Source organism: Salminus brasiliensis, chromosome 1 (genome assembly GCF_030463535.1).
Source record: "Salminus brasiliensis chromosome 1, fSalBra1.hap2, whole genome shotgun sequence".
Taxonomy (NCBI): Eukaryota; Metazoa; Chordata; class Actinopteri; order Characiformes; family Bryconidae; genus Salminus; species Salminus brasiliensis.
Genome location: NC_132878.1, coordinates 70,989,171 through 71,015,766, shown reverse-complemented (window position 1 = coordinate 71,015,766; position 26,596 = coordinate 70,989,171). Strand labels below are relative to the sequence as shown.

The following is a 26,596-nucleotide window of genomic DNA, read 5'->3' as shown; positions in this document are numbered from 1 at the left end:
GCCACTTCTTGTCTGTGGGCATGTTCAGGCCTTGTAGTTGCATTAGGAAGTGCTTGGCCAATACAAAAACAGCCACTGGAACATCATTATTCAGCACTGGAGACAGTGACAACTCCAATAATGGAGTTTCTATATGAAGCGGAGGTGTCGCCCTGTGCCTCTTGCTAACCTTTTGTTGATTTATGTGGGCCAGTGAGCCGGGGCTATTTGAGGGCCGGGTGAGGAATGAAAGTGTTAACGCTGAGGGCCGGCGAGGGGAGAGTTATGAGTTTTCTCAGCTGAGAGCAGTGCTTGGGTTTCTGGCTGTTGTTTTGATCTGGCAGCGCAGAGCTAGAGGCTGCAGGCCCGCGGGTTTGAACCCACAGCTGAACCACTGACCTCGACCATCCATCAGGAACTGGACGCCCTGACAGGGGAGCCAGTCACAGACAGCCAGGGGTGGGGCTTGGGTTTTGAGTGACAGATGAGGGGCTTTAAGTGCCTGGTTTGAAAAGTTTGCACCAAATTGCCTATCTATTATAAAAGCTTGTGCTGCTTAGCTATCAGTTTCAGCAGCATTAACGTAGAAGCTTAAAGTATGTCTGTACTTTAGTCCATGTTTATAGATACATTGTCAGAAACCACATAAGCAATTCTACTACAGATTACTGAGCAATGATTAAGAAGAGTCCATTAAAATTGGCTCTTTTTTTGTTGCAGTTTCTTATTCCACCTTAAATGGGGCAGTAGGTGTATTCTGGCACCTACGTGCATAGACATAACTGCTGCAGCACTTAAGGTGGAATGGAAAATGTGAATGAGAGGTCAATTTAAGCTTCACTGAGGCAAGTGTTTGATGATGTAGACATAAAGCTAGCACTGTGTTAACCCAGTAGCTATTAGATACCATTGCATGTTGCTGTGTTAGCATTTTAGCTCTGCTGTAAAACCAAAGGAACACACAGTATGTGGGCTGCGTAACTACATTTTGGGCTAAGGGAGATCTTGTGTATCTTTTTTCTTTAACCAAATGTTTGCTTTCAGCATTCTATCGATTAAAAAAAAACTGTAGTGTGCTTGCCCTTTATCCGGAGTTAGCTTAGCTTAGGGAATAAATGAATGGTATTTAATGCCATAAATTAGCGTCCCTTAATAGCTGAACTCCTCAGCTGTTACATAGGCCTCACTGTCAGTTTGAACAGGCGCTGAGACGCCGGCTGAATTCCCCTCAGCTATCGCCACAAAGCAAATGTGGCACTCGGCCAGCGGGAGTTATCTGGGGCTTCGCTAGCTCATGCTCCGCTGAACCCCGACGCTTGAAAGCGAATCGGACAAACAAATATTCTTTTGTACGCTCACAATCTGGTGCAGCCTGGAATTCCATTAGTTGGACAGGAGGATTTTTTTTCCATGAAGCTAGGAAAGTGCGCTACATAAACAGTTATAGGGGTGACCGTGTTCGTCTCTTTGACACGCCAGAAAAGAGAGGTCGCAGCTCTACACAATGGGGGGACATAAAGTTCCAGAAGTGCTTTAATAAGGCACGGCGGAACAGGCCGAGAAAGAAGCAGAGAGAGAAAGAGAGAGAGGCAAATCCATGAGCAAGCTAAACCACTGTTTTTAAATAGCAGGTATCTGGTGTCGGCCTGCCGAGGCCCGCTGCATCGATATGTTACTTTGCCCTTGTCTGCTCCTGATATCTTTATCTTGTCAGGACCTCTCCTGCATTTTCCACCTCAGTAGCTTCCGTCTGGGTCCAGCTGGTGTGGTTCATGTGCAGAAACGCGCGGCGAGTCGCACCGCAGCAAGCTAAAGCTAGGGGCCGGCTTAACCACTCGGGATGGTGCGATGTACAAACTTAACTGAATGTTATTAAATTGTTTTTGAAATGTGCTGAGAGTGTTTCAGGAAGCGCTAATAATACACTAAAAGGTTCTTTAGTAAAGCCAATGGTTCTGTTACAACTCATAGAACCGAATCTTAACAAGGTTCTCTGCCCAGCTGTACAGGAAGACTTGCAGATGGTTCTTTAAGGAAGCCTTTAACAATGGTGCTTTAATATAGCACCAGAAATGATTCCACTATTATTATGTTTCAGGGAACCCTTTTCAGTTCTATAGAGAACCTTGTTGCTTAGAGCGTAGGGGTGGAATAAAATGAACATTTCAGAACTAAAAGGATCATTCTTTTGATATCATTGAAGTATCGATAAAATATACTGCTAATGCTACAATAAGCACTGAAACACATGGGGTTCTTTAAGGGTTCTTAGGGAAAGGCAGTGCGTCTGTATAGGACCATGACAACTTAAAGAACCAATTAGATGCTCAAATAGGTTTTCACCTGGTTCACCACACTTTTCAAATGTTTCTTGAGACACATGTAAAGCCTGTTGAAGATGGTTCTTTATAAAAAGCTTATTTCAAAGAGGGTTCCACTACTTCAAAAAGGATTCTACTATTCCAGACAAGGGTTCCACTAATCCAGACAAGGGTTCCACCGTTTCAAAGAGGATTACACTATTCCAGACAAGGGTTCCACTGTTCAGAAAAGAATTCCCCTGTTCCAAAAAAGGGTACCCCTACAACGGATTCCACTATTCCAAAAAAAGGGTTCTGCTACTTCAAAAAAGGATTAAACTATTCCAGACATGGGTTCCATGGTTTCAAAAAGGATTCCCCTGTTCCAAAAAAAGGGTTCCACAATTTCCAAAAGGATTTCACTATTCCAAACAAACAATTACACATGTATGAATCACATGGGCTGAGATTTTAATCAGTTACTATCTTACTGACTGTTTGGGTCTTTAACACAATGCTGCCATGACGTTCATTTACACAATACACAAATATACTCATTTCTACACACAAATGCTCACACACATTTATACACTTTTATAGACACAATAATAGCCAGATATATAAACATTTACTGCACAGATCATAACTGTATATTTTCTTGGTACGTTTTTTGCTAACAATTACTAAATTATTAAACTGTTAAACTATTAATGGTAAATTGTAAACGTGTACTGGTGTGATATCTTTAGAACCACCCATAATGCAGGCTCATCAATGGCCACTTCTTCTCTGAGGGTCATTACATCATTACAAGCACTTTAGGCCAAAGTGTCATTTAATGCAATTTCAGTTTTAGTAACCCATGTTTTTATAGGAGTTTTACTCTGTGTGTTTTTCTGTCTCACCCCCTCCACTGCCTCCATCATGCTCTCTCTAAAACATACACCTTTTCAGGCAAATTGCAGGGGTGTGTGTCACCATTTGTGTTTTTGATCACGGCAGAATGAGAACTGGAAGAAACATAACCCTTAAAACCATGTTTAGTCAGTATAATAGTGAAGTTTATGGAGCAAAAGGTGGAGAAGTGAGGCGGTGTGTGCAGATCCACACTGACTGAGAAATCTCAGAGGCTGAACAGTACACATACATCCATATACACACCAATACACACTTATACACACTAACAGAAATACTTACACATACAAATACACATACCACTGCTGTCCAATGAAAACCATGTAACTCCATTTTTGTCAGTTTTTTGTTTTCTCCATGGGTTGAACCCTGTAGCTGCTTCTGTACACTGTGTAAATAATTCTGGATGAATGGACCAATAGAAATGCTCTAAATTACTTGGAATAAACTCTAAATTTTACAGTAACTTCCATTCATGGTAAAGACCATTTTTGCCTTCTCCTGTAAGGTCACTATTGAGGAGATACATGGTTTTCATTGGACAGCGAAGATATACATATTCAGTTATGGTTGGAAGTTGGCATTCGCTACACCTGGCCAGATGCTTTTGGTAGCCATCATGGAGCTTCATCAAGAGGTTCAGCTTGTGTAGTTCTTTTTCTTCGTCCACGTGGTCAGCTGCAAACTTTGGTCAAGCCTAGGTGAAGCTTCTCTCTTGGACGGCAGCCTCTCAGTCCATGGTGATGTATAACTCACTAGACCGTAGACAGAGACACTGAGGATCCAGCAGTTTCCAGTGTTCCTTGTTGGTTCTTGGGTAGTTCCTGACCATCCGAACCAATGTCCTCTCAGCTGAGGGTGACAGTTTGGGTCTTCTTCCAGACCTTTGAAAAAGTGGCTACACCTACCAATAACGTACCGTCCTTACATACAGCTGCTTGAGCTGGTCATTTTGAAATCTGCAGCTGTTTAGAAGACGTTCCTGACATTAATACTCACATTTATTATATACATTTATAGTCGTGGTGTTTTTTTATTAACCCAGCTTAACACAGCCAGATGAACATACACTAAGGTGTATTATTCAGTAACTACAGGGACTTCTGTACGCTCGGGTGGGGCGATTCTTTGGTAATAGAAGTTTGTGATCACACTTTCTTCCTGCTCGCGGGTCATAGGCTGTTTAAGGGGTTGAACTTCTGTTAGTAAGTTAACAGAACATGTCCTGCAGGATTACAGCCATGAACCTATTGTGTGATGTTCACTTTCAGTAGCTGGTGAAATCAAATAACCCCCCATACAGATCAGCAGAGCTGCAGGCCTGTGTGTGTGAGGGGGTACAGGTATGATCAGAGGTTTCAGTGTAATTCACCTATACCTGAGGTTGCTCTCCTGGTGTGGAAATGAAGCTCATCTGCTCAGTGGTCTCTCAGACCTGCTCCTGAGAGAACCAGTAGAGACACGTCTGGGATATTTTATGATTTAGAGCTGATTTAATGACTAGTCTAACCTCAGAGGAGGATGAGTTCTCCTTTTGAGTCTGGGTTCCTCTCAACAGTTCTTCCTCTTGCTCTGAGGAGGGTTTTTTTTTTTTGGCACCGTTGCTTCTGGCTCTCAAAAAAGGGATCTGACTTCAGTCTCTGTAGAGCGGCTGTACAAATACATTTCAAATGAATTGAATCCACAGCTCCACTTCAATACCCTATTTTTCATCATTATCATATATGAAGTCTATACAGTAAATATATGCATATACATATATTAAAAAGAGGTTCCTCAAGACTTCTTACAGTAGTGCAGTCATTTAAATGGTTCTTTTCCTGGATACAAGTTTTTTAATAAGAAAATTTAATTTATAAAAGCAAAGTATAGTATTATATGGATGTCTGCCTAAAGAGTGTGTGTTTTGTAAACACCAGCTCTTCTGTGCATTGTGTCAAAGTTTCATAATGAATGGATTAATAGAAATGATCCAAAATGACTTGGAATAATATATTTTTTTACACTGACATCCATTGAGAGTAAACAAAGTTCTTTTCTTTCTTTTGTAAAGTTGCTTTTACTGTGGAGATACAAGGTTTGTTTTGTCAAGGGCTATATGTACATAAATATTTATATTATAAAGGTTTGTCACATTTTCCACATTTTTGTCTGTTATTAAGGTTAGTACTAATCTAGAGATACAAATTGCATATTTAGGTTTGTTTCCTGTAAAAGTTGCATACAGCTATATTATTATTATCATTTATTATTGTTATTTATTATTTGAGCACAATCACCTACAAAAATGCAGCTCCAAATTCTTCACAGAAAGTTCAAAGAGCGAAGCAACATAAATAAGATCATATCATACGAAAACAGTACAAATATGCTACAATAATATGAAGAAATGCACAAAAACAGTAAGATAGGCTACAATATTAATACAAATTCAACTACATAAAATATAGTAATCAATAGAAAATATGAATGTCAATTAATGTAAATGTGCTGCAGAGTTTATAAAACATAATCATCTAATCATCAAGTCAAGTTTGTGTGTAATCCTGTGGGTTGTGGGTGATTGGATGACTCCTGGGGTCACTACAGGTCACTAACACCCTAAACAAAAGTATAACCTCATTATAATAAACCTTTACATTAATATTGCAGAATAATCTATAATAATATAATAATATCAAGCCACATGTTTTGAGGTGCTATGATCTACTCATTTATCTGTAACATTTAGATAATATTTAAACAGATAATATTTAAACTGTGTACTTTCCAGGTTTGTGCTTGACAAAAAAGTAAATGTAATTATTGATTATTATATTTTAGTGTCAATAATGAATCATATTTGAAGCATTTCAGCCTCTTTCATTGCTCGTATGTATATAGTTTTCAGTTAAGTGGAGTTGATAATATAGTATAATACAAGTCAAATATAATAGTGCAAAAATTACCACCTTCAATAACTACATTCTCTAGAAATATCAAATAGTCAAAAATAAATGGATCTGTTCTAAAGTAAATGTAGTCAAATCTAATTTGGAAAATCGAATACTACTAGGACTCTAGGGCTTATAATAATATAAAATAATACAAATATAATAATAATAATAATAATAATAATAATAACAATAAAACAACTAATAATAATAATACTTCAATTGAATGTGCAAGTCATTTTAGTAGCATTTATTATTCAAATAATTTACCATTTGTATTATTGTTGATGTTATAATTATCATTATTATTATTATTATTAGTAGTAGTAGTAGTAGTAGTAGTAGTAGTACATGAATGAATGGTGTTAATGTATTAAATATTAAAATACCTAGCCTTTACTTTTTACTTCACCTTTAATGAAGGACATTACTGATGTTGAATGAACCCACATACTGTAGAAGAATATAAGAATACAGTAGAGCAGCGGGTGCACATTCAGACCTTAACATTTAGATCAGCTTAAAGTTCAGACCCTAAAAAACCCTGAAGATCCTGCGGCTCAATACAACATTCTAAGAGTCTGAGGGGTTTCATAGGGGGATTTTGGGGCTGTGAGTGTGTGTGTGTGTGTGTGTGTGTGTGTGTGTTAGAGCTGCAGCGTAGTGAGTAAAACTCCGAGCGACGGTTAAACACTGACACCTGCAGGCGAAGAATGCAGAATGAAGAATGAAGAATGAAGCAATTACACCCAATGAACTAAACAGCTATTTACACCTTTACACAGGATAGGTACTACCACTACTACTACTACTACTAATAATAATAATAATAATAATAATAATAATCAAGTTTATAGGGGAGTTCAGTAAAAGAGAAAGTGGTACAGTTTTGGTCACATACAGTAGCAATATAACCCCAATTACAAATGAGATTTTACAGTAAATCCAATCAAACAGTGTAGCTCAACACAACTGATATAACACATACTGATATAACAAATGTCTTTAGAACTTAGTAGAGCACCCTTCTGCTGTTATGACCTGTTGCAAACATGACGCAAAGCCTGACACCAGCTTCTGTCACCACTGTTGAGGAATCATAGCCCATTCCTCATAGACAGTGGCATCCAATTTACTAAAATTTTGGGGTTTGCTGCTTCACTCCCCTTCTTCTTCTTCAAAAAAAGAGTTTCTATGGGGTTCAGGTCAGGTGTCTGTGACGACCACTCCAGAATCTTATAGGACCTCTTTTGAAACCAGGCCTTGGTGGGGAATGCTTGGGATCATTGTCCTGTTGGAAGGTCCAATGATGCCCAAGCTCCAGCTTCCACACAGAAAGGTGTGACATTTTCTCGTAGGATTTCCTGATTGAATTCTTGCCCTCCACATTCTGGAGGTTTTGCAGTGCCAGAGGAGGCAAAGCAGCCCCAGAGCATCACCGATCCACTGGCATGCTTCACTGTCGGCAGGGTTTTCTTTGCAGCACAAGCTTCATTCTACTCCTCCAGACATACCGCTGATCCAAACATCCAACGTTTAATTGCTTCACAGAACAGAATGCAAAGACTTCTGTGGCTCATTTATTTGGTTTTAAGCAGGTTGAAGACAACTTTTCTTGTGCTTCTGGATCAGTAGAGGTGTATGCACTTTACAGTAGGGTGTCCAGATGTTCTCTTCTGGACATATCGTCTTTCTTTCTAAATTGTGTAAAAAGTTTCGCATTGATTTGACATCTGTGTTTGTTTCCACAGAATGTCACCACACATTCTTTAAACACATCTGTTTAAGTCCCTGTAGATAGATAGAGAGCTGTAGATAGATAGATAGATAGATAGATAGATAGATAGATAGATAGATAGATAGATAGATAGATAGATTGCTGGGTCTCCAGTGCTTTAGTTGTGAGCTTTATTCTGTGTAGTCTTTGCTTGTGCTGCTGTCTAATTTAAACCTATTATCAAACGTAGAATGGTTTTGCAGCTCAAAGCCTGTGAGCTGAAGCACTGAAGCCCAGAGGTACTGTACATAAAAAGCTGAAGTCAGTGCTGCACACTGTATAAACACCTGTAAAAGCTGTGGGGTTTGTATACAGGTGCTGTGGGACAGCAGTAATGATCCTGCAGGCTGGAACCGGTCCAGTTCCTGTGGGCCCTGAGGTGTGTATTATTTGCGCGTGATTTGCAGGAACAGGGCCTCCATTAGGCTGTGAGGAGACCCGGGGGGAGGGGCATTCGTGATGCGGCAGATTCACACAGTGTATAAATGATACATTATCACAGCTTACAGTGTGATCTAGTGTGAGGATACTGGTCCTTAGAGAAAAGCCCAGAGCTTTGTAACACACACTGCCATTTTATCTAGATGCATTGAAGAATGAAGAATAAAGAATGATGCATTTCCTACAGCTCTACACTTGTTTATTAAGTTAAATTTGTGAATCCATAAATGGAAAATTGTCCAATCAGCATTGTGTTTTCAGCGCTATCTGAGCTGATGCAGTAAAACAAGCTTTTTTCATTGGTCAGGACTTCACCGGTAGAATTGAAGGCCTAGCGCTTTAGATCAACCACCAGTTCACTCCATCACTTTCTGATTTCCAGTGGGTGCGTCTGACCATATGAGCATTTTTAATGTCAAAATGTATTATTTGTCAGCAGATCGCATAAACATCTAAACATCGCATAGATGCTCCATTACATCAAGATTTGTGGAATTTAGAGGTCCAATTTTGGTGGATACTAACCACAGCATATCAGAAACACCCCAACAAGACCTGCCTGCTGTTTTGGACATCAATTTGTCCCTTGTCAAAGTGCGATGTCCATTTTTCCAACACCTAAATCCATCTATCTACCATGTTCCTTATGGCTCTATCCATCTCTGCAGAGGAAACAAAAACTTTCCACTCGTTTGGTCCAGTTGGATTAGTTCTCTCTCTCTCTCTCTCTCTCCCCTTTGCTCAGTGTTATTTACATTGGCGGTGGACGGTGTCCTGTTCTGCTGCTGCTGGAGAGAAAACACGTTATTATTCAGCTCGCCCACATCGAATCACACACTAATTAGGAGCTGTGTGGGTTCCTGAGGTTCTGATGATGTCATGCTGTAAGACGGTCTCTCCATGGCAACATGCCACAGCATTTCCTGTCCAGAAACCTAGATAATGGATGAGAACAGAGAAGATTTCAAAGTTCAAGTTTCAGGATTTGCATAATGTGTCCAAAAATATACAGACAACCTTTCTAACGAGTGCCTGCAGCTACTGTAATGAGCACTACCTGTTGATACCCTTGATTTAAGAAAAATAAACGTTGAGAGGAGCACATGTGAGCGTTCATTTGAGCATGTATTGTGCTTTTGTCCGTGTCTGTAGATAACAGCGTGTCCTACAGTGTCCAAAACCTTGAAGTTTATGGCAGGTATGTGATCATTCAGACAGGCAATTTGCGCTGTGTTAATTGGTGAGGTATATGATCCCATTACTTTCAGCTACCTTGTGGCTCTAGTATAAAACTAGAAAAGTACTGAATCAACTATATCTGAGGTGATCTCAAAATGTGGGCAAATCTGTTTGTCACTGATGTGTTATTATGTAGGTTATGTGGGAGAGTTTTGGGGGCTCTACATCTTGGTTGCATTATATTTCTGAGTGGCATTGCCTCACAGGCGTCCCAGAGAGACCAGTGCCCAGCCTTTAGAAACCTATCGGCCGTCAGACAGCATAATAAGTCCCATATCGGAGCATGAAAGCTTCAACAGTAATCTGAGATCACCTCTAAAAGAAAAATCGCACAGCATTCTGACACTCTGTCACAGAGCCTATGAAAGCATTGGCAAGCTCTGAGATTCAGCAAATGATGGATGTAGAGTGTAAATGGAATGCAAATGTAATGAATTACATAACATGGAGTAATTATATAACTGCATTACCATATTAAGTAAATAATCATTTTAATTGATTTGATTCAAATTCAAATTGAGATTATTTAAACCGAGTCTATTGCTAAGAGTACCTCAAGACTTTGAAAGTAAACCCTTAAAGTCTTTCTAATTGAACTACTATGCAGTAATCAGTGTCTGCTATAAAGTATGCAGCATATACTATGCATTATTTAATATCTACAATGATTTTTTTCAGTATCTACCAAAAACTATTTGTTATCTACTGTGATTTATTCTATATCTACTATGAATTACTCAGTCTCTACTACAAATTATTCCATATCTACTACGAATGATTTAATATCTACTATGAATTATTTAGTATCTACTTTTAATTTCACAGCTGGTATAAATGATTCAGGATATACTATGAATTATTCAGTATCTTTTGTGAATTATTCCATATCTACTATGAATTATTCAGTATCCACTTTTAATTATTCCATATCTACTATGAATTATTCAGTATCCACTTTTAATTATTCCATATCTACTATGAATTATTCAGTATCCACTTTTAATTATTCCAAATCTACTATAAATTATTCAGTATCCACTATTCATTTTTGAGCATGTACTATGAATTATTCTGTATCTAGTTTTAATTATTTAATATCCACTATTAATCGTTTAGTAGTCACAATGAATTATTTATTAGATAATTCATTTTTTAATAGTTATTCCGTATCTATTATTTGGCTACATTAGCCTCTTAGCTTCAGTGTATAACTAAAAAAAGAAACAAACATGTCTCGGCTGCTTACACACATTTGAGGAACAAGGAGGAAAGAAAGAACAAAAGATGGGAAGCAGCCAGGGGAACCTTCTTGTGTGAGAAATCAGATGACCCCCATAGATTAATATAATCCAACTGTTGAAATTTTAGGAAATCATATTTATTAGACTGAAGCTGTGATGAGCGGCTTGTGGCTTTGATCCCTCCGCTGACCTGCTAACAACGTCCGCAAGCTATTTGCTATCTCTGAAGATTGTTCTAGCAGCTCCTTGGGCTCATTAGCTAGAACTCTGCGACAGATTGGCGTTGGGGCTGCTGTCAGGGTTCTTACTAAAACCAGACTAGAACATATCATCACTGTACTAAAATTCTGTAGCTGATATAGAGGAAGTACAGAGTGATGAGCGCAGGGACATACTGGCCGATCTTACCATGTTTCTTTTGGCTCACGTTAAAGTTTACATTGGCTCAAAAAAAAACACAGACCCCATGGCTGTATTTCAGGGACCTCTGGAGGTCCCCGGACTCCACTTGGAGAACCATGACCAAAGGAGATTGGTCTGTGTTCAAGGTATATTTCGGAGGGTTCTGTCGCAGGTTGCCGCCAGTGCCATTCTCAGTGTGAGGTGAGGAACAGTAACACTCGGGCATCTAAAGCCTGTGTTCTGTCCCTCTCGCCTGTGCAGATGGGCTCATATCAGATCAAAGCAGCTTTAATGTTTTACTGCATGTCTTGAGTTTCGGCTGCAGGATCAAGTTTAAAACTGCTGCTCGTTTTTACAGTTTGTACAGTAGGCCGGACGGATCATAGTCCATAATCAGATTAGCGCTGGTTTCATGTAGAACAAATTTCACACAAGCCAACATCAAAGCACTGTCACACACACACACACACATGCTTTATCATAACTCAGTGTTTACGCTCATTCTGTTAGAGATAGACTCACTGGAGCTACAAAGCTAATGTAGCTCAATGGTAATTGAAGTTTACAGTCAGCAATTAGCATGGTGCTAACTGCATCCTTAAGTCATCACACACTCTCCTTAAACCATGTGAAGGGTTTCAGTAATCTCTAGTAGACTTGATTATGTGGTTTCTCTACTGTATGACGCACTTTCGTCTATAAACATAGACTGAAGTGCAGACACCATTTTTTCATTTTTTCAATATTTTAAATCGTTTACTATGAGTACTTAAGTACTAGTGTCCATTTAACCTAATGTTTCTTCATTTAGAACTCAACTTTTGACTAAAAAAGCTTTCCAATCCAAATGATCTATTTGCTCAACACTTTAGTAGTCAATTACTTCAGTACTTTATTTGTTTGGTATTATAATTTAGTTATATTTCCTATTCCACCTTAAATAAAAAAATCCCTTTAGTCTTACAGTACTACAATGTAATAGTTTATTACTTCACTTTGGTACTTCAATTCGGTTATATTTCCTGTTCCTCCTTAAATGGTCCTTTTATTCCTTTAGTAGGTTAAGTACTTGTGTCCTTTAGAACTAAACTGTAGTTATATTTTCCATTCCACCTTAAATGGTCCATGGTGTTAAATGCATGCCTGAATCATTGCACGCTTCCCTTAAAACTTTGTCTCTGGCACCAGAATGTAATACTGCACCGCTTAAGCTGGAAAACTAGAATTATCACCAAATTCAGCCACATCTCCCTTGCTGTTCAGTAATCTCTAGTAGACCTGATTATGTGGTTTCGGACACTGTATGATTTACTGTTGTCTATTAACATGGATTGAAGCACGGAGCAGAGCTAAACACAGTAGCAGGCAGTCAGTAGCGGCGCCAGGATGGCTGTTCTGGATGATTCGTGGTTGTGCCAAACCTTGAATTTCACTCCCTGGGGGGCAGGGGGTTACAACCAGGGCTCGATTTGAAAGGGGGGGTAGAGGGGGGTTGATGCAAGAGAATGCCATCATCCAACCACCCACTCTTCTCCTTTAGTCATTAGAAGAAGACATAGATAACCCTGTTCTTGGAAAAATGCCATTGTCGGATTCCATCTCCTTATTCATAAAGGCACCGTGCCGATGCTGAGCACAGCTCTGTCTTTTTAATGTTGCAGTTATTTTGTGTGTGTCCTGATGCATGTTAATGATAAACACTCTGCCTCTGTGTGTGAAAGTGAACTGAAAGTTTCAGAATCAGAGGCATGGATTCATCATGGTGGTTAAAGAGGTGATTAATCTCTGAGCTGGACAGTAAACTCAAAATTAAACACTCTGGCAGCTTCCATGACCATGGCTCTTTAGGAAACAGGACGATGAAATCAGAGGGGAAACTAGTTAAATGTCCATTCTGATCAATGCTTTGCTTTTCAGTGATAGCCAATCAAAGTCCTCATTAATGAGCTCATGCATATTAATGGAGAACGCTCTGCCTCTGCTCTGTGCGTGAAAGTGAAGTTTATTTAAGGATGCTAATAATGTACTTCCTTTAACCTCTTAACACTCCAAGGCTTATTACACAATATAGTTTATTACTCAGTATCTACAGGGACATCTGTACAAATTCTAAATTAATACTATTCTCATGTATTAATATGTTAATGGATCGCTGGTGAGCCATAGGCTTTTTAAGGTTAAAGGGTTAAACAAACAAAAAAACAAGTCAGTGTGCTTTAAGTGTACTTTTCCAAGTGTCTATTACAGATATACTAACTATACAAGTCAAAGTATAGTAGACCTGTACTGACAAATATGCTGAAAAGTATATGTGCCTGTACATGTACTTAATGTTTTGCTATTTTGCTATATCATTTAAAGAAAGCAGAAAGTTTGAGTATACTTGACTTGTGATTTGAGGTGGATTAGCTTAAAACAAATAGTACAAAGCTGAAACTGAACCTGACCTTTAATACACAGTGTTTTACACACACTGAAACACTGACTGATTTAACTGACAGTTCCTCCAACATGTAAGGGTAAGAGATTCACCCTGGCTGATAATGGCTCATAAGTAAGTTGGTTGGTTACAAGCTTCCATCACTTATGATCACATCACACTTATATATATATTTTTTTTTGTTTGTTTGCTTTTTTTTTTCTTTATTATTTAAACTTTATTTAACCAGGGTAGTCACACTCAGATTAACTATAAAAATATACAAGTGAGCCCTGGCCAAGACAGCAGCACATAAACACAGAGACTACACCCTAGATAACAACAAATAGACATTAGCCTTGTGGCTCCAGTGCTAATTGGTGGGGTATACACTTCTATCACGTTTGCTCATTAGCCTTGTAGCTCCAGTGTAAAATTAAAGAAGCATCAAAGATGATTGCATACATTTGAGGTAAGATAATTAACAAAACTGCTGCTTAACCTATACTTAGTGTTTTTATCATGGATTCACATCATCAGTCTCCTCCTGCGGACTTACACAGAGAGAGAAATACACACAGCCTGAAGTCTCAGTTCAACATCACTTTAACCTGTAACCGGCCCAAAACTAAAGGCTCTGACAGCTTCCATGACCATGGATCTTTAGGAATGATGATGGCGTCAGAATGAAAACACAGAAACAAGCGCAGCATCCAGCTTAATCAAGCCTTCTTCCTTTTCCTGTCTGTGTGTCTCTCATTCTCTCTCAGCCTCTCTCTCCCTGTCACATCACAGTCTCTTTCTCCTCCTCTCTCTCTCTTCTCTCTTATGTTCTGTGTTCATTGAAGGAAATCTATGTTTGAAAGGGACGTAATTATGTATTAATTATAGATTTATTGTGTATATATACTCTATGTATGAGTGCTGTTCAGCTGGTCTTGTAAGTTCCTGCATCCTCTCCAAGAGTTCTACACTATTAGCTTCAAGCTATTTCAGTCTTTCAGTTTCTCTGAGACTGCATCTGTCAGCATTCTCCACTCATGTTTACATTGTTTACATGGCTGTTTGTGTTGCACAGGCGCTTTTCATTTGCCATTTAAACTCGCTTTCTGATAGATGTGGAATTGATGTGTGTTGTAGGTGTTACGAGGTGCTGCAGGTGGAAGTGTATACCTGCTCAGGTATGGTAAAGAGTGTTTTATCTGTCTGATCTACTTCTCAGTAAAAGTGCTTTATCTGAATGATCCACTTCTCAGTAAATTCACAGTAAACCTTGTTTCTGTAAGTAAGTGGCCAGTCCGCGGAGACACAAGATTGGTGTTTCTAATAAAGTGGCCAGTGAGTAGAACCACAAGATTAATAAAGTGGCCAGTTAGTGGAAGCACAAGGTAGGTGTTCCTATTAAAGTGGCCAGTGAGTGGAAGCACAAGATTGGTGTTTCTAATAAAGTGACCAGTGAATAGAACCACAAGATTGGTGTTTCTAATAAAGTGGCCAGTGAATAGAACCACAAGATTTGTGTTTCTAATAAAGTGGCCAGTTAGTGGAAGCACAAGGCAGGGGGTTCTAAAAAAGATGCTCGTACGTTAAAGTACAAAGTAGGTGTTCCTATTAAAGTGGCCAGTGAGTAGAAGCACAAGATTTATTAACAATGAAATGCAGCTTTTACAACACAGGTCCTTTAATTAATATAATTCTCATAGCTGCAACAGTAAGATTTGATATAAATATGTAAATATGTTATGTGTTTCCCATTTTCTTTTTAGAATGTTCTCACTGCTGTTAGGGTAATTACTTAAAAGTGTTTCATTAAGCTAAACAATAATAGCTGTATCAGCAATGAGGAACAGAGAAGCACACACAGTGGTTAGGTGATTTAGGGCAAAAAATGTCAAAAACCAAATACAGTCATTAATTGGTGCTGTCCCATACAGTGCTCCCACTAAGCTACTAAAACATGAGCTTGCTTATCTCTGTGATAGTCTTTGCACTGTTGCACTGCTCTCTGATGCCACGGTAGGTTCTGACCTCAGCAGCACTCTGTGGCCTCTTTCTGCACATGAACTATCATTTCTCTTCATCTTTCTTGGAAAAGCATTTTCTGAAATCCACGTTGTTCACATCTGAGATTTATTAGGCTGTGATTTCAAGCCCAAACAAGCCTGAAATAATACATTACTAGCTCAAATTGGCCTTCGGACCAAAGCTAAAGCGTGTAGTCATTAATGAACACAGTAGTCAAAACGTAATCATTCCCGAAATATAGCACTGCTAAAATAAACCTACACAGAAATTTGTATATTAGTAGTTTTTTGCTTTGACAGTTGCACCGCCAAAGGCGTGCCCCATTCAGACCACAGTTACACTCTTTTTTCCCAACATGCTGAGCTTCATAATTCACTGCTTAGTACTTTTGGACGTTTGTAGAAAAGGCCTGATAAGCTAGGCCTGCATCTGAGTGCAGCACACACTGTAATAACCTGTACTGCTTAAGACAAGAGTTTGCATTGATCTGTTTGTGGCCAACCCTGATTCATTCACATGGAAATACTGAATGAAGTAAACTCAATGAAGCAGCGTCGTTTTCCATCCGGCCCGTCTCGGCCTTTCTCCGGCTGATAAAAACGTCAGATCTGTCCTCCATCGTGTGTCGTCACATTCTGCTTCTGCATTTATTTGCCTTTTTCTCCAGATCCAGGCCTGCTTTATAACCCTGCAGATTAAAGGGTGCCAGCTGGATCTGCAGACATAAGAAAACACAGCATGTGATTACGCACTGCCCGCCATGGCCCTGCATGTGGACCTTATTTAGAGAACTCCTGGAGGAACGCTGTGCCACTCTGTGATCAGAAACAAAGTTTTAATTAAAATTTCCTCGTTTGCCAATCTGTCACTGCCGGAGTTCATTTTTTAGCGCTCCGTTCGTGATTAGAGGACTTTTCCCACCGACCGCTCACTTCACCCTCCCCGTTCTGCAGAATTCTCCAGCTATGAGGCAAAGCCCCCCGGCCGTCAGAGCTGAAGTGGTTCGGACGTTTACAGATTACTCTCGCTGCTAATGTATCTGTGTTCGAGGCAGGCCGTAATAATTAAAGACACGCTGCCTCACAAACCCACATTAATCAGGCTTTATGTGGACTTTGAAGCTGTAATAGAAAACAGCCCCGCGTGTGCCTGCGCTCACTGTGTTTATTGTGTCTGGACAAATTGTGGCAAGACTTTTCGCTCCTATGCCCCGGTGCTGACCGGCTTTTACAGGAAACGCTGATGGAAGTGGCTGAGATAAGGCTGGGGGGGTGGTGTTGGTGGGGGTCATGTGGGTTTTGGGGAAACTGTCGTAGCTCTCCATCGCAGACAAAACAAAATGTGGAGCTGCTGGTAATGGACACACTGTCACTGATTCATCCTGCGGCACCCCCCCCCCCACCCCCCCGCCCCCAGATAGCAAATGATTCTTGGCCAAATACAGCACTTATAGGCCAATCATGGCAGTGGTGTGTTCAAAGTTCAAGTTCAAATGCGCTATGTAAAAGAACACAGTGAAGTGAACGTCCTTCCAGGACCATGGCGCCATGTAAAACAACACAATGCTACATGAGACTGCAAACAGTGCAAATGTGCATACAATAAATGCATGAAATGGACAAAAGTATTGGGACGGGAGACCTGCTCATTCATTGGGTATGAAAAAGTCATTTTCCCTGCTTTTGCCGGAGTCTACTGTCCAGAGAAGACTTTCTACTAGATTCTGGAGCATTGCTGTGAGGATTTGATTGCACTCAGTGACAAGAGCGTTGGTGAGATCAGAATGTTGGATGATCACCACCCCGCCTCATCCCCAAGTCCACCATCACTCCATAGCTCCATGCTGGGGGGGGCATTTCCTGAGGTAGAACACTTCTATTAATACAGCAAGCAATGTCAGAGAAAGTGTGCAAGGAGGATAGTGTGGGGGTGTGTCAGTTGAGTTGTGTGTGAGTGTGTGGCCAAGGGGAAGAAGCTGTTGCAAATTCTGGTAGTGATTGTGCAGATGCATCGGGTCCCTTCTACCAGACAGCATCACTGAGAAGAGTCTGTATGAGAGATGGGTGGTTCTTCTATGAAACTGGTGGTGTTTTGCAGATACAGTGTGTGGTCTGAATGTGCATGATGGATTGGAGAGAGACTCAGATGACCGCCCTCTTAGCTGTCCTCACTATTCACTGTAGGGTCTTGCAATCAGAGACCTTGCAATTGCCAAACAAGAAGACATTGGTACAGCTACTCAGGATACTCTCTAAAATCCCTCTGAAGAACATAGCCAAGAAGGCCTGCTGTCGTGGGCCCAATGAGCAGAACCGTTGATGTTTAGTGGGAGATCATTACCTCATACTCTCCTGAAGTACCACCTCTTTAGGTTTGTCCACATTAAGAGACAGATTGTTGGTTTTGCACCAGTCCATAAGCCGCTGCACCTCCATCTCTGTGTGCTGACTCGTCATTCCATCTGATGAGACCCACCACAGTCATGTCATCAGCAAACTTTATGATGTGATTTCAGCTGTACTTTGGTGAGTGGTGAGTCAGCGGAGTGGACAGCAGTGGACCGAGCACACAGCCCCAGGGAGCACCAGTGCTTAGAAGGGTGGTGTTGAAAATGCTGCTTCTGATCCTGACTGTTTCTGTTTCTGATCCTGAGGTCTCCCAGTCAGGAAATCCAGGATCCAGTTACAGAGGGAGGCCCACAGAGTTTAGCAACCTTCTGTGGGTTCACATCAGCTGTGATCAGTCCCTGGTCATTGGGAGGAGGGGTGGTCTTCCTCACCATCACACTGTTCTGTGCTTTAAACTGAGCATAGAAGTTGTTGAGTAAGGGTGGGAGGCATCACTTCCACATAGGCTGTGGCTTCTGAACTGGGTGATTGATGGTGGAGATGTATCCACGCACTGATGCTCTGTACTCCCTCAAATTGCTGTAAGAATTGTATTGCACTTAGTGACAAAAGCGTTAGTGAGGTCAGCATCTCATCCCCAACTCAGCACCATCATTCCAGAGGACACAGTTCCACTGCTCCACACCTAAATGCTGGGGGGCAATTTACCCCTTTAGCCCACACCTGGCACTGTTAGGCATGGTGCCAATAGTTTCATGCTTGTCTGCTCCAGAGAGTCCTATTCTATTGGCAGTGCTTCTCTATGGGGACTAGACGAGCTGTGTATCCTTTTGCACATCTGTGTCAGCAATGGGTGATCTCCTCCTAAAGTAACTTTAAACACACACACACCTGATCCCCATACAGTCTTCAGCTGTATCTTCATGCTCAACCAGCAGTGCTTCTGTTATATTCAGTGACCTGAAACAGTCATTCATGGAAAAGCTCACCTTTTATAGTTTTGCTTTTTGACATTTTCTTCAGGCAAAGTCATCATTGATTTGTAAAAAAAACTTCTCAGGCCTATTTGGTCACTCTGGGCTCTTAATCTACTTAGACATATATAACAGGCCTGTTCAATAAAGAGTAGGGTGGAAGAAACAATATTTTGTTGTTTTTTAGTAGTTTAGTAGTAGAAAAAGAACTACAATCTCAGATATAAAGATATTGCAGTACCAATCTCATCCCCATGTGCCAGTTTTAACACAGTACTAAAATCTAGGAATAGTGCATAGTGTGTGCATTTGTGTGTGTGCGCTTCTCAGTGCTGAAGAAACCAAAGTGATTCAGTAATATAATGCTGTGAAATAAGAAACAAAACAACAGCATTCAAAGCCCATCAGCCTTACGGCTTGAGTAAAGAGAGCTGTCTAACTCTTCAAGTACACATCATCTACTGCCAATAAAAATCCTTTTAATACTGCATTAATGTTGCGTTACTGCAGTGAAGTCACTAAAAGATCACCCGAGTGTCCATTCTGTAGAGAGCGGAGCGTTTTATTTTCTCTACTTAATGAAGATATATGCTGTTAGTCCTCCCTGCAGGTGCTCTGTGAACCCACTGCCTCTATGTTTATGAAATCACAGCCCAGCACACGCAGCCAAAAGCAGCATCTTTGTATTTAGTATCTGTGCTTCAGAAACACATGGACTTTAGAAAGCTCTCTCAGAAAGAGTTTTACAGTAAACACACTCACTGACCACTGACTTTATGTTTATTAGAGTTTATTCTAATGTTATATAGAGTTTTACAGTAAACACACTCACTGACCACTGACTTTATGTTTATTAGGGTTTATTCTAATGTTATATAGAGTTTTACAGTAAACACACTCACTGACCACTGACTTTATGTTTATTAGGGTTTATTCTAATGTTATATAGAGTTTTACAGTAAACACACTCACTGACCACTGACTTTATGTTTATTTAGGTTTATTCTAATGTTATATAGAGTTTTACAGTAAACACACTCACTGACCACTGACTTTATGTTTATTAGGTTTTTTCTAATGTTATATAGAGTTTTACACTAAACACACTTACAGATCACTGACTATAATATAGTAATAAAATTGACTCCAGTGACCAGTATATCAGATATATTTGAACAACAGCGCCGCCTGCTGGTTTCTCTACCCATTGTTAATCTGTGTTTGAGAGTGAGCTCAGGCCAGATCTAATAAACCAGGTGAAATCACCAGCATCATTTACATTTACCACATTATTGGTTTTTATTGCACAGTGATTAACATGCAGAATGACACTGATGAACTGGAAAATGTTGTACACATACATTGCATCGACACAGGTATCGTATTTCAGTTTTGGCAGTGACTGGTGTAAAGAATGTTTTATTTATATGGAAGTAAAGAATCTACACATAATCAACAAAATTCATTAGCTTTCTGTAATCTTTATTCAGCTCAAAAACAAATATAAACACATGAACAGTAATAATAAATAGACACACGTTGAAATAATGAGTTTAGTGTAGTATGTAAACAGTGCTACAGTCCATATATAAAAAAAACACAGAACAGTAAAAGCTGTCCATTTAAAAATGAGTAGGTTCTGTAATTATCTTTTCAACCTGCAGACGTTTATTCCCACCCATTCAGCCTGCAGCACTTTAGCACCAACCATTTAGCATGAAGCATTTTAGACTAATCTATTTAGCTTACAGTGGTTTGACCAAGCCATTGATGCTGCTGTTAAAAGAAATGTGGCTATTTTTAGAATACGGGCAGCCAGTCAGAACAGAGCACATTCACATACAACAGCCTCAGAGGCACAAAGCAGTCTGTTTAACCTCTGGTGTAAAAAAAATATGACTTACATTCCAGCAGGGAGAGGATTGATTGCATTCAACCTCTAGAATAAGAACATCAGTGAGGTCAGGTGCTGATGTTCGATGATTAGCTCTGTCACTAAAACACATCCAAGGGTTTTGAATGGAGCACCATCACTCCAGAGAACACATCTCCACTGCTCCACAGCTCAATGCTGGGGGACTTTATACTCCTCTAGCCCACACTCAGCATTAGGTGATGACACAGTGACCTTAGACTTGTAAGGAGCATCTCATTTTATTGGTCAGTGCTTTTCATGGAGATGAAAGGAGCTGAATTAAGCCTTTACAAGAACGTAGAGATGTACATGGGCATTTTGTAGTTCATGATAAACTGCATACTGGGCATTGCTTTTGCAAATGTTCCTCTACAGATCAGCTTGGAAAGCCTTACAAGCTTAAAAATTGATTCTGGCGTATTTGTGCGCCGGAGGGTGTTACAACCGGGCAGCACTCAGGTCCGTCCACCTCATCAGCCTGCCTTTTGAGTTTTGGGTGTAAGGCTGTGTAGTACAGCACCAGAAACACCAGCCCCATCATGTTAGCCACCAGTATGAATGTCATGGTGGGTAAGAAAAACTCAGCCGTCAGAGTCTCGGGTTTGATCAGAAATAGAAGGATGGGAGCTGAGAAGTTCTGCAGCGAGCTGAATATGTAATACACAGTCATTGATACTTTAGTGTTCTTTCCTTTTATGTTAAAGAAGGTGAAAATGAGGATGAATCCGACAGTGGCTCGATAGAAGTACTCCAGACACCGCGACGTGCAGAAATCAGTCTTTAACACGTGGGCCCAGACAGTGCCCACTAGCCAGATGAGGGCGAAAGCCAGAATATTGTAGATGTTGAGCATGATGAGCAGCGTCAGGCTCAGTATCCGTGCTGATATGGTTAACACTTTATAGAATAGGTACACGGCCGAGGGGAATCCAGTAGGCATCTCCATGGTGTCGGGCAAGGATCTGCGTAAACAGCGGCAGTAATCTACCATGGACCAGGCGATGTTAATGAAGGAGATGACCATGCTGATATCTGAAAAACAAAAATTCACTAAAATGAAATTCCAGGTGTGTAGTCAATTAGACAAGATTTAGGGTAAACTGAGTTATGCAACAAAACAGCTAAGTAAGAAAATTATTTCTGAGAGTCTGACCAATGTAATAACATGCATTGTTGTTGTTGTTGTTGTTTGTTTGCTTTTTATTTAGGGTTCTTAAGTTTTCACATTATTAAATATTTAACATGTGAACATCTGAAGAGATCAAGAGATAGACAGTAAATACTTTCTTTGACTTTCTAAAACTCTGGATGTCACATAACTTCCAGTGACAAAACCGAGGTTCTCCTTTTAGGTCCAAAAGACACTAGAAATAAAATCAGACTTAATGTTAGACTTGGCTGATGCTTCCATCATTCCTGGTCTAGCAGCTAAAAATCTTGGCGTCACATTCGATTTATCATTTGAGCAACATATAGCTAATATTTGTAGGACAGCCTTTATGCATCTTAGGAGGATTGCCAAACTAAGAAACTCCTTATCTCTACAGGACGCAGAAAAGCTAGTACACGCTTTTAATACCTCAAGGCTAGATTACTGTAATGCACTACTGTCAGGTTTTTCCAGCAGGAACCTCAATAAACTTCAGCTGGTTCAAAATGCTACAGCCAGGGTCCTTACTAAAACTAGAAAATTTGACCATATTAGTCCAGTTCTTCAGCTCTTTATTGGCTCCCACTTCAATTCCATATTGACTACAAAATTCTTATATTATCATACAAAGCCCTACGTGGCCTCGCTCCTGAGTACCTGCAGGATCTTATTATGAACCATCAAGAATACTTAGATCTCAGGGTGCTGGCTTTTTAGTAGTTCCCAAAATTCAGAAAACCTCAGCGGGGGAAAGAGCCTTCATGTATCTTCATTTCTGTCTGTTTTTTAGTTTTCTTAATGGTTTGAACCCTGTAGCTGCTCTGTGCACTTTGTAAATCATTCTGGATGAATAGTCCAATAGAAATGCTCTAAATGAACTTATTTTACATGAACCTCCATTTAAAGTTAAGAACATTTTTGCCATCTCCTGTAAACACACTATTTCAGAGATACATGTTTTTCATTGGACAGCGACAATTCATGGATTGGGCCTGGGGCCAATCCTGGCATATTTTTATGCATTGGGCATCATCGTTTTCAATCCAAGTCTTTGTTTTAACCACAGCCATCTGGTGGTCCTTAAGGCACCATTAGCGGACATTATTGCCAGCTGTTAGCAGTAAGGACATTAGGTAGAAGGTATATAATATCTAAAACTTTATTAAACTACCATTAGGTTGTTTTCAGGTTTTACCATCAGGAGAACCACATGCCTTTCTGTCTTTCTTTTTAAACCAGCACTGAACAGCGCTCTTCAGAATTGAGTGAAGGTTAATGCTAATGCTAGCACAGACACACTATAGACACCTCTGGAAAGCTGTGTTTAGGTCTGTTTGTCTGGGCTGTGATAGACCTGAAGCGTCTGCTAGAGGGCAGCAGATTAAACACATGGTGTTCAGGTTCAGTATTAAACTGAAAAGGTCTTCCAAGAAAGACAGTGAGCAGCCAATGATCTTCTGGTTAGCAGACCCTCTGATAAGGTCTTATGTCTGCTGCTGAGCAGTTGGCATACACACTAACATGCAGTACGTCAGGGCAGTCTTGATAGAGCCGCGGGAGTAGGACACCAACAGCTTCTCCTGCAGGTTGATTTTCTTGAGGATCCTCAGGAAGTAGAGATGTTCCGGACGAGATTGTTCTTTAAACACCACACTCCATGTAGGCTGTATGTCCCAGTTGTGTCTTTTCTGAGTCCTTCAGCCAGCTGGTCTGCATTTTCTTGTCAGCTCTGAGCATGTGCATGTTTCCACTGTTTCTGCACTGTGAGAATGTGACTGTTGGAGGCTGCTTTTCTTTTACCCCACAGCTAGCAAAGAAACAATTCACTGCCTCGGCCAGTGTGGCATCTCCATCTGCAGTCATGCGGTTGCTGGTCTTGTAGTTGGTAAGGTGCTGGATGCCCTGCCAAAATTCAAACATCAGGTTGTTGTAGGCTGCTTTAGCCACCCTGATGCCTCTCTTCAGGTTAGCTCTTGCAGTGCTTTATAGGGCCCTGACACTGTACCTAAAAGCAGTGTTACAGATCTTGAGCTTGACACCTGCCTTGTTACACAGATGGTGAGACAAATGTGGTTGTCCCTTTAGCCTAGCAAGTAGGTTTGGATGTCATCCATGCTTTTGCTTCCTATATCTCCACTTAAAAAGTGGGACAATGCTTTATTAACAATGAGGCAACTAAAAAAATGTGGACAGTAAACCGAGGAAGGTCAGTGATGAGAATTTCAGCAAAGAGTACAGAGTGATAAGAGTGACAAGCCAGGTCAACCTGCGAAAGGTCATCCAAAAAGCAAAACACAGTGGCAAAATGGATTAAGAATAATAGGAATGCTCGCTATGATCTGAGAACAGATGGCAGTACTTCACAAAGTGCATTGTTAAACAACTCGTAATGTAGAATATAAGGAAGCTAAATCAATTAAGGTTTAGCTCAGTCAGTAATTTTGGGATACAGAACATGGAAGGGAACTATGACTGATTGGCTGACATGAGGATGTGGACAACATGTGATTTCAGAGATGACTCTACTGACCTAAAAAGTGAGGTAGCTTGTAGTGGTTAGGGGCTGTGTTGTGACATAACAGTAAATAAAATAGCCATATTTTTCTTGTCGAAATTTGTACAAAAATCAACAGTAAAGCACAGGTTCACACCAAACCTCACTCTGAATGTTCATCTCAAACACTGCTGGGATTCCCCCTTTAACTCTTCACCACACATGCTGAACCTGCTGCATGTTAATGCTGTTAGACATGCCTGAACTACTTCACCCCACAGATAAGGCCTGTGATGACAACTCACATTGCAAGGTCGAAGCATGTTGGTGCTCGAGGACAATGTAGAGCTGCAAGACGAGCTGAGGAACACTCTCCAGAAATGTCTCAAACATACGCAGCATGCTTAGATCCGCCGCCTGACCAAAGAGCTCCCAAGACCTTGAGTTCTGCTCAGAGTTTGGGACCCAAACGGGCCTAAAACTGTCCTTCAGCAGCTGGAAGTGCCTGCAGAAGTAATCAGGAGGAACAGGGAAGATCAGTTCACAGATAAGGAACAGTGAACATCAGTTTGCAGATATGCTTTCACTTATCTTTTTCTGTCCAGCCATAAAAAATACTAGTAAAAAGTTGACAAGTGTGACCCTGACAATCAGATGATCATCTGTCCTTTAGTATTTTAATTTAAGATGGCCCTTATTGAAGTTTATAAATGGTTTGATATTCATTAAATTAGGTTACAAACAGCTTACAAATCATTTATAAGCATGTATTACAAAAATGGCAACTGTCACTTGCTAAATTCAGTATTTTTATTTTGTATTTTTCTCCTGATTAGTTTGATGTGTCTGTGATCTCAAATGGTCTGTGTGCATTTATTAAGTTGTATTATGAGTTATTAACACTTCTGATGTGAATGCAGTCTCTTCATATGTGAAAGTAGATCAGAGGATCCTCTTCTGACTAATAAAAGCTGCTGTTGGAGGTAAACTGTAGGGCGTTATGAACAGATCTCTGCTGAGGCTGACAGGTAGAACACTGACTGATGGAGAACCCACAGTGAGATCAGGAACCAGCAACATCTGAGCTTTACCAGTGTGGAGGAACATGGACTCGCTGTTTAGCAAAAGACAGATCATTTTCAATTCAGTCTTTTTTATGTATGTGTTATAACTGCTTATTAATGAGGCTTAATTAATAACCAAATATAAGCACATGTCTATCCATTCATTAGCCATTTAAAGTGAAGCCAGCTTATATAGAGTACTGTTTTCCAGTCAGTATGATCACTCATCATGTGCAGTTTAGTTGTGTGAAGATGGAGAAAGTGGTCTGTGCTGGAACTTTAGTAACTCGCCATATCCATTGACTTCAATGGAAAGTTAAGACAGTATCAGAATCTGTAAAGCTGTTTTGCTCAGATGACAACAAAATAAATAGAAAGCTATTCAGATCTTAACATTATTATTGTTATCTTAGTTATAGGACTAAATGAGCAGCTGACAAATCTCTACTCTGGGAATACAGCCTAAAACCACCTACCCAATCCCTCTCCTTCTTTCCTCATCAGTTCTCCAAAAGAGCCCAATTACTATGATTTAGGCCAACCCTGCTCTTCCTACAGAGGGCAAGGCTTTGTTGAACATGACACTGAATGTTAAAGATCTCAGCTGTCCAGTGAAACAGACATGCACATTTGAGTGCTGTAACATTCCTAAAGGTGAAGGTGAGTGATGTGTTCTAGACACGTTACCGTGTAAAGCAGCCCATCTGTAGCAGATGCACCGCAACCAGATGAGCCCTGGGCAGCGGCGTGTGTGCCGGCTCTCTTTCAGCATCATCTTTAAACCAGGCGTAGCTGAACACATGCGTGCACAGAGACCCAAGGATGACGAAGGACAGCGTCAGCGCAAACCAGACGCATTTCCCTTGCTGAAAATACTGCACACTCACTAATACGTCAGACCCAATGTCCACTACAGAGCACAGCATCCCAATCAGAGTGCAGATCCACCGGAACTTGCTAAATATTCCATTGTTATCCAT

At 40.3% G+C, this 26,596-nt stretch overlaps 1 protein-coding gene across 1 annotated transcript; it reads right to left on the bottom strand.

Moving 5' to 3' along the window:
* Positions 1-274: 274 nt before the first annotated feature.
* Positions 275-26,596, bottom strand: xkr9 (XK, Kell blood group complex subunit-related family, member 9). The gene is made up of 5 exons (XM_072677385.1): positions 26,304-26,596; positions 24,858-25,057; positions 21,351-21,940; positions 16,327-16,386; positions 275-406 (listed from the first exon to the last, which is right to left on the bottom strand). Exons 1-5 carry the CDS (start codon positions 26,594-26,596, stop codon positions 275-277), a joined length of 1,275 nt encoding a protein of 424 aa, XP_072533486.1.